General features: G+C 41.1%; 1 protein-coding gene across 1 annotated transcript; it reads right to left on the bottom strand.

The window, feature by feature from the left end:
• Positions 1-74: 74 nt before the first annotated feature.
• LOC134063531 (microfibril-associated glycoprotein 4-like) lies at positions 75-1,680 on the bottom strand. Its single transcript, XM_062519078.1, has one exon. The coding sequence runs from the start codon at positions 1,606-1,608 to the stop codon at positions 880-882; it is 729 nt and encodes a 242-aa protein (XP_062375062.1). The 5' UTR covers positions 1,609-1,680; the 3' UTR covers positions 75-879.
• Positions 1,681-10,037: the final 8,357 nt, after the last annotated feature.

The raw sequence follows: 10,037 nt of genomic DNA, 5'->3' as shown, positions 1-10,037 counted from the left end.
AACTAGAAGTGAATGGGAAGGAAATAGACAGTTAGCCCCCTCTAGTGCCACTATTAAGAATCACAACTTCCAAATAGTTTACTTTAGACTTGTTTATTTTAGTTTAGTTTAGGGCCGCATGAAGATTGATGTGGTGTGTGAACAGTATTTAGGTATAAAAAAATATGTACACCTTCAAATTTGCGGTTACACATTTGTGACTTTAGTGTGCGCATGCGAATTCTGCAATTAAATGTGCTCGAGATATTTGCACCAAATATAGCCTAACTTCATAGAAATTGCACACATGTACATTTGAACAACACTTTACACACACACACACACACACACACACACACACACACACACACACACACACACACACACACACACACACACACACGTACAGTACACACACACACGTACAGTACAGTACACAAACACACACACACACACACACACACACACACTTGACTGCAGAACTTTTTTTTTGTTTTTGTTTTTTCGTGCGGAAGTACATTTATTGGACACTAAACAGAGAACAGAGTTGGGCTAGAAAATGGGGCAGCCATCCCAGACAAACTTACAAAAGCATACACAAGTATGTATTATATGGGGGAATGTGCTGTAAGAACTTGTATAGTGTGTGTCCTCAGTCCTGATCTTAAAATACACACACACACACACACACACACACACACACACACACACACACACACACACACACACACACACACACACACACACACACGCACACACACACACACACACACACACACACACACACACACACACACACACACACAGATAGACATGTGTCTTATTCTTCTCAAACTACAAGAAAACCACATCAACATACACATATCATCATCATCGTCATCATCATCATCATCAACATCACTAAGACACTGGTCTGATCTTCATGGTGATGGATTTCAGGGAGTAATGAAACCCTTTCCACTGGTTCCAGATGACCCCGTAGCCATAGCGACTGTGGGTGCCCCACATGTAGAGCCCGTTGGGGTTGGTGTGGTGGCAGTTGTTGTACCAGAAGGCCCCGAAGTACAACAGAGCGCAGTTCTCAGAGGAAGACCAATCCTGATCCTTGTCAAAGGTGGAGAACTTCTTTCCATTGTGATGAACGAGAGCGTCCCCTGCTCCCCCGTCTTTGTATCCAGACACCTGCAGCTGGTAGCCATCAGTCTCAGAGGCCACAGAGAAGGAGGAGTACTGGGCGTGGACCTGCCCCCCCTCAAAGTCCTCCATGTCCACCCTCAGCTCGTAACTCTTCTTACTGGTCAGCTGGTGAAGCCACTCCAGTCCCAGCCAGTACTCTCCATTCTTGTCCCCAAAGCCCTTCCTGTACTGATTCCAGGGCCGGTAGAAGTTCACAGTGCCGTCCATTCTCCTCTGGAACACCGTCCACCTGCCCTCGTCATGTTTCCCATCACAGCCCATGTCACAGTACACCTGCACAGGTGCGCTGGGTCCGGTGGGGTAGATGGTGTAGACACCACTGATGGTGTGGCCGCTGTTGAAGACGTCCTCACAGTTGGCTGGAAACTCTGTCTCAACAGGGAGAGAGTTGACCACCAGGGGGAGCACCAGAGCAACGATCCAGCAAATCATGGTGCTGTTGTGAGAGGTATCCAGTGGAGGTTCAGTAGCTGCTTAGATGGTGTCCTCAGATGGACAAGGGAATTCTCCATTTCACCTTTTATAGTGTGTGAATATCTGATAAGCTGTAGCACCCCCCACCTCTTTCTGTCTGATTGCCTCAACTGCACATTTCCAGAATCGCAACATCTGTGTGTGTTTTTGTTTGTTATTCAAGCCGATAAAATCCTCAAATGAGGCATGAGCTGAATCAAGGACAATATTCTGGTGTGGGGTTTCCCAGTGTTGCGCAATGTCACTGAGCTGCTACTAGGAAAAGGCAAACAAGTGCAAGCAAACAAGTGGGCGACAGAACTGGGACACAGAGTGACACGTAGTCGGAACCCTTACAGTACGTACGTTACAAAATTTTTTTTTTTTTATTTACTTCCACAGCAATTACAAACATACAACAACAACAAAAACACATATACACACACAAAAACAAGACAACCCTCCACCCCCTTTACTCCCCAATAAGAAACAGCCATCCAGATATCGATATGTATTCTAGCCAATCTTACCCAGGTCTTCTATTGATCCCATCCTTCTGCCTCTTTAATTTTGACCCATCTTTCAATATATTGTTTCCTTTCCATATCATATGCCATTAAGCACTCGGTCATTGAATATGACCTAACATATTGCTTAAATCTGGCTAGGTTGAGGTGTTTTTTTCTCCTCTATTCTAATTATAAAGAATTTCCCCAGAAGGATAACAATGTTTTGTATACTGGTTCCACTTTTTTTTAGATCACCCATAGCACTGTACATAAATCCAACTGAAAATCTTCGTGACATGAAGACAACCATTTTGTAACCTCAGTCCAAAAAAAGGCAACTATGGAGCAATACCAGTATAAATGTTCTATAGATTTATCATCCTCTTGGCAAAAGCGGCAAGAGGGTGATGACACTATTCCCCAAGTATCCAGCTTCTTTCGAGTTTCTAGAAACCTATATATTAATTAGTGTGCTTGCAAAAGCACACTATTGTTCTTCCTATTATTAGTGTGCTTGCAAAAGCACACTATTGTTCTCCGTGCGTTTCATATACTACTTATTATTTATCTTAAGTCAAACTTTTGTCTCCCTATCTTGTCCTAGGGATTTAGAGCTAGAGACGCCGTTCCACCTCTCACGCGTCGGTCCTGATGCGAGGATGGTGGCTTGTATACAGCTTTTTGATACGCCTTGTCGTTCTCCCGTTATTCCAGTTTTTCCGGTCGATTTTTTCCCATAGGAATGAATGGAAAAGTGATTTTTGAGCGCTGATGCCCACACATTTGTCCACCTGTAGCCCAAACCGTAAGACATAAAGTCATGAAATTTGGTACGCTGATAGAGGAGACTACCCTGATTGACACCATCAGGTTTCATGCTCGCCACTCTCACGCTCTAGCGCCACCAACTGGTCAAAGTTGGAAAACGCGTTCATGCCCGTAACGTTTGATCCGTATGGCCGATTTTGATAAAACTTATACCGTTGGAATCCTCTGACTCAGCTGATTCCAACACACTATGTGACGTCATTTTCCGCCATGATGGATTTTCCACCATTTTGAATTTTGTCCAAAGTCAAAGTAAAGCAACTCTGGCCGCATAGTTCCTCCGATCGTCATGAAACTTGGCACGCGTGATCTACAGACCAAGGCGGATCAACCGCCTTGATTTCGCCTTCATACGTCCAAGCGTTCGCCTGTGACAACCAATTAAATTCAGCGAGCGAAGCCGCCAAACAGGAAGTGTGCCTATCTTGGAAATACTGTGACGTATGAAAGCCATATTTGGTGGGATGACTTGAGACCCCATCCAAAGCACCCTCAATAAATTTGGTGTTATTCGGTCTGTCGATGGCTCTATAATTAGCAAAAACGTGTGTGTTGGCGAATGTATACTATTAAGCAGAATAGCTCATCTTAAATTGCTTAGGTCATGCAGAAATGACATTTCAGAGTGATTTAAGATACAATGTTGATATTTAAAAAAAAAAATCAAATCGAGGCCATTCTTGTAAAACATATTGGTGTAATTCTCACAGCACTATGGAGTCATTCCATGTAGGCTATTTTCATACCTTCATTATGGAATGGTAGTTGCCTTCCATTGTTCAATTGGTCATTGGATGACATGGCTCATGGCTCTGTGCCAAGCAATGCTCTCTGTTTGCCAGCCAATCAGCAACTCGCGTTATCGACAGTTCTGTCGACAGTTTATCGACAGTTTTCTGCCTCAGGCCAATCAGCATCTCGGATTGTGAGGCATAAAACAGACCCAAGTCATGGGCAAGCACCGCAAGTTGATCTGATTGGTTATTGTCACCTTGAGTTTTTATTGGTTCATTCTGTGAGTTCGGCTTATTCCGGCTTGTTCCGGTCGATGGCTTTCGAAGGCAATGGGTATGTTCGTCTTCTCAATGAGAATGTTGAATCTTCTGCACGACGCATTATGTTATTCGAATTTAAAAGTTAACGAGTACATGCAGCCACGTTTCAGGATATGGCTGCATGTACTCGTTAATAATTCGCGGATATTTATAAAGTTGCTTTGGCATTGAAACGCTAACGGCTAGTTTTTTTTTTCTTTTAAAATTCTTCTACTGTACATTCGTGTTTCGTGTCATCCCATCGTTTGGATATTGTTGTAGCGACATCTAATGGACGGGAGTGTATCGTTAACGATCAGAGCGCAGAGTATTAGATTATTTAAATTTTATTGCAAACGTGCGATAGTAGGCCTAAATAAAGACATGTAGTTAGACACGTGTCTACTATGTTAATTAAACATACATTTGAGTGAATCGCTGGTATATTGAAAGGTGTTGACATGGTTGTTTGTGGCCAGAATATTTCTCTCTGAAATGCTCTTTCCACTTTTACATTATGGGGGTTTCAAACCTGCCTAGAAATGCACCAGGGATCTGCAGTGTATCTTTTTATTATTATTATTATTTTTGGATTGTTTATTTGTTAAGAATCTCAGGCATGTGATATGTGACAATCACGTTTATATTCCTCTGCAGTGCAGCAAAAAATAAATGTTATAACAACAAAAATAATAATGTTAATAATAAAGCATTTGCATTTATAGTAGGCAGCATGTGTTACAGTTAAGGTGGCAAGGCATGTGGAGTTTTGCATTTTGCAGAAATGACTTCCTTTAGCAGTTTCTGTACAGTTTGTAATTACTTCCTTTAGCAGTTTCTGTACACTTTCCTCGTGTTCCACTTTTCTACTTTAACTCATGTGTTTATGTATTAGCAAAACTCTCTATTTGTTGTTCTTACATGTTTCTATGATGCAGCTTCAAGAAAAAGAGCCGAGGACATGAAGTCAAATTCAATGAAGTCATTTCTTGGCATTGACTGGGACAATGTCCCTGTTCTTAAACAGAGGAGGAAGGTGAAAAGGGTAAGTTTTGAAGTAGTAACTTATGTCTAGGTTTTCCTTAAACTGAATAATGACAATGTCTTGTTGGAGCATTTTTTCCCAACCTTGAACTTAATTGATTTTAACAGACACATTGGAATCCTGTACCTGTGCCATCTGCTGCAACTTCTTTTAGAGGTACTCCAATTGTTTGTCAGGCATTTATGTATTAACCAGACTAAAACATTTCTACTCAAATTGGTAATGCAACAATGTGCTGTGTAAATGTCAAGTCAAGTCAAGTCAAGTCAAGTCAAGTCAAGTCAAGTCAGTTTATTTGTAGTGCATTTAACAAGCACAGATTGCAATCCAAAGCACTCCACACACAAGACTTTGACACATTAGCCCAGGTGTCACCAAACCTTTTTCTCTGGGGGCTACTGTTATTGTTCAACAAATAGAAATAGTTCATTTTATTACTAAATACCAATTTTTAACTGAAAAATAAATCAACAAAACACCAGATGCAGACATAAAGCAAAAAAAAAAAAGCCATGACGACTTCTGAGGATTGCCTTATAGGGCAGGTTCAATTAGTGGGGGGTAGAGGGGCCGGGGGGCCGTTCAAAGGGGGGTGGAGGGCCTGAGTCGACCCACGGGCCTTAGTTTGGTGACTCATGCATTAGGCAAAAGATGCCGGGCGGAGCAGCGTATAGTCGCCAGCGTACCCGTGACAAATAAGAAATGATTTACAAGACAGAAATGCCGAATGGAGCGCTGTAATCACCAGCGTACCTGTGACAAGACAACTGAGAACAGTCCCAGGGCAATGATGATGGCACACAGCTGTTTCTTTATACCAGATCAAACCTGTGTACCAAATGTGTCAGTGTGTACTTTACAGCTGATTTGCAACTGTCTATCAACAAAATATACATAACTAATTTGTGAGTGTTTTTTTTTCTGCCCTGACAGATGAGCAGGTGGAGCAGGTGCAGGCAGACTTGTCTTCAGACACTGGTATGTATTGAAGCCATTGTACATCAGAGAGGATCTGATCCAAATATTGTTATTGAGTTAAAGGTGTTTGTTTTGATTTACAGATGTCTCTACAGAAATAGTCTCCCCCAGCACAAGCAGTGCATGTAAGTTGTGAAAGAGATTAATATATTTGTTTAGATAAGTGTTTCCCAAATTGGGGTCAGAGGACAGAATTTTCTGTATTTCTCTGCCAAAATACTATATTGTTTATTTACATTGTTTATATCACATAGCTATGATGTCACAACCCACAAGCGGATCAAGATATTTTCCAATCAGACGCCTTGGATGAATAAGGATGTCCGTCTACTGTTAAAGGCCTGTGACGCTTCTTTCCGATCTGGCAACACGGAAGCCTACAGCACATCCAGGGCTAATCTGAAAAGGGGAATACAGAACACCCAACACAGCCATAAATTTAGGATTGAGGAGCACTTCAATAACTCCGACCGCCGACGTATGTGACAATGGACAACTTCTGTGCCAGTTTCGACCGGGACAACAACACTACGCCTGCCCCCCCAGGGATGTGGAGAGCATGCGCTGAGCAACTGTCTGGTGTCTTCACTGACATATTCAATCTGTCACTGACCCAGGCTGTTCAAACCCAGTGTGCCTGAACGACTACCCCAATCATCACCAAGTGCCTTGAGAAGCTAATCCTAGCCCACCTCAAGCCTACTCTCCCTCCTGCACTAGACCCCCAACCAGTATGCCTACCGTGCCAACAGATCGACTGAGGATGCCATATCCACAGCCCTACACTCTGCCCTCACTCATCTAGATAATAGCAATTCCTATGCTTGGATGCTATTCATCGACTTCAGCTCAGCTTTCAATACAGTCACACTGATCTGATCATGAAACTATACAGATTTGGCATCAGCATATCCATCTGCAACTGGATATTGGACTTTCTGATCAACAGACCCCAGTCAGTGAGGTTAAATAACCTCTCCTCCACTACACTTCCTCTAAACACTAGTGTGCTACAAGGGTGTGTGCTCAGCCCATTACTGTACACCCTCTTCAGTCTTCACCCATGACTGCACCCAACACTAACTCCATGATCAAATTTGCAGACAGCACAACAGTGCTCGGCCTGATCAGGAACAATGATGAATCAGCCTACAGGGAGGAAGTGCAACACTTGGCTGCATGGTGCGCGAATCACTACCTTGCACTCAACACCTCTAAAACCAAAGAATTCTTTGTCGACTTCTGGAAAGCAAAGGCAGGCATCAACACACCCATTCACATCAACCGAGCTGAAGTAGTGCGGGTCACTAGCTTCAAGTTCCTGGGTGTCCACATTTCACAAGACCTTTCCTGGTCATTTATCACTTCCAGCTCCACCTCTGGTCAAGAAAGCTCAACAACGCCTCTCCCTTTCCTGAGAAAACTGAAAAAAGCTTGACTCTCCCCTCAGATCCTCCAGCAGTCTCAGAAACAGCTTTTTTTTTCACAACACTACAACACTGCTCAAGACTCACCACTAGCCTCTGCCCCTGTGCCGCCCTCTCTCCCTTGCACATGGACTATGGACTGTCTGACTATCTATGATAACTTTATTATTGCACCTCAACCTATATGATCGTATGATACGTATTCTGTTTTTATTTAATATGGACTATGTACTGTCTGATTAAGCTTACTCAATACACTTTATGTACAAAATGGATCATTTTTAATCATATTTCTTCATGTACCGCTATAAAGAAAATAAGCACTTTTTTAAATGATTGAACTACTGGTTAGATGCTAAACTACATTTTGTTGTACTGGTTGTATTTATTTTTGCAATAACAATAAAATTGTATTTAATCTAATCTAATATTCATTCTGCTTTTATAAGGTAACTCCTGATACACTGCACACATTTATATTCAATTTCTATTACTCCGAACCACCTTCTGTACACCAACTACAACTGTCCACAATGCAATATTTATTGTCTATTCACCACCTGTCTATACTTGTATGTCACATTGCAGTTTCTGCTTTTTTCACTTCTTGTTAGACACAAACTGCATTTAGTTGTCTTTGTACTTTGTACTACTCTGCACAATCACAATAAAGTTGAATCCAATCTAATCCAATCTAATCTAATCTAATCTAATCTAATCTAATCTAATCTAATCTAATCTACAGTTATTTCAACAACAGAAGAATTCACCTCAGCTGTGAGTATGTAAGATGGAAGTCTATTCTAAATGTGTTTCATGTTTCAAGACCCAAACCCTTGTAAGGTATTCGGGTTTGTGTGACCCATTTCAGTGTTAAAAAAAAAAGAAAAAGAAAGATATTCATTATTTCTTCTAACTCAAACCCTTTGGCCTTGGCTCATTTCCTATGAAGCACATACAAAATAACTTATTTTCAATGACTGCACATGATACACTCCCCTACACATAACTATTACATATGAGGTGTTTGGGTACTGGGCCCAAATGTAATATTTGTAAGTACTATAAATCTGTGTCCTCATCCTAACTGGCCCTGCTGTGTGTGTGTGTCTGTGTGTGTGTGTATGTGTGTAGTGTAATGTTGTCCTTCTGCACCTGCTGTTCCCAAAGTAACAAAATAGTTACATTTCAATCACTTTCACCTGTTCTGATTAAATTCTAAGAAATAAGCACCAGTAATAATGAGATTTTCTCACAAAAAACGAAAGCGATGATATGATAATAGAAGTTTTCTCACGGGTAAATGGCAAATGTGAACCATATCAATGTCTGTATATTGGTAATTGATCTAGTAAGCATCTGTTAAGTATTTCTACATAAATTGTTATGACTATTGATTGAAAAGCCTCATACTGTAGTGGGTCTACTAGACCTGGGAACATCAGAATAGGATATACTGTATACTTTTTTGATCCCGTGAGGGAAATTCAGCCTCTGCATTTAGCCCAATTAGTGAACACACACTGAGGTGAATCACACACTAACCCAGAGCAGTGAGCTGCCTGTAACAAAAATATTAATACCTTTCAAGGGTTAAACATTGCTTTAATAATGTTTTCCAGTCATCGCTGAAAGATGAATATATTCAGCAACTTATACTGTCAGAGCACATCATGCTCTGCAAGCAGAGTTCCTCAGAAGAGGTTTATCTTCTGTCTTCTCAATATAAAGGCAAACATTACAGTGATGTAAGTTTTTCCATTTCACATTATCTCCACCATATTAGCTGAACCATGAGTTGCTTTCAGTAATCTAAACATTTGTCTTTATGTAGACCTCAAAATACGTCTTTGTCACTCGACGTCACATGGTTTTTACTGATGGCACCAACTGGTGCAGTAGTTGCACATGTGACAACTTTCGTGAAAAAGACATCTTGGCTTGCCAAGGAAAAACTAATTTATCACATTCAGGTATATCATAATACTGCATTCTCTACATAACCAGTGTTGCTGTTACAAAACATAAAATGATTGTTCCTATTTCATTGTCCTTTCGCAGAATTCCTAGCAGTGTTCCCTTATTGCCTCCATATTCAGGCATTGTTTGCAATTGTTGGAGGTGAAGTTAAAAATGGTAATTCTTGAAATGCTTAGATGTTGATAACTGGTTCGTGCTTGGATATTCTGTACTTTCAGTAATATAGTTAAGGTTGTATACTTACTATAAAAGGTTTCTTTCTCATTCATAGATTCCGAAATACAGGCAGTGGATGTAAGTTTATTTCACTCAATTTTAACCACTTCATATTTACTTACAAGGAGAAAAAGTGATGAACATATACAGTTGAGGCCAAAATTATTAGCCCCCCCCCCCCCCTGTGAAATCAGACATAATCCTGCATGGTTTTCACACACACTCTTACTTTAAGCGTATGCTACAGATTCTCAATGGGGTTGAGGTCTGGTCTCTGTGTAGGCCACTCCAGGACCTTGATTTTGGTATCCTTTAAGACGTTTTGGACCACTTTTCACAGATGCTTTGGGTCAGTATCATGCCGAAAGACCTGGTGGCGACCTAAGCCTAG

The sequence above is a fragment of the Sardina pilchardus genome, chromosome 18 (genome assembly GCF_963854185.1).
Source record: "Sardina pilchardus chromosome 18, fSarPil1.1, whole genome shotgun sequence".
NCBI classification, from domain to species: Eukaryota; Metazoa; Chordata; class Actinopteri; order Clupeiformes; family Clupeidae; genus Sardina; species Sardina pilchardus.
The sequence above is the reverse complement of the archived record's forward strand: the minus strand, read 5'-3'. Positions and strand labels throughout refer to the sequence as shown.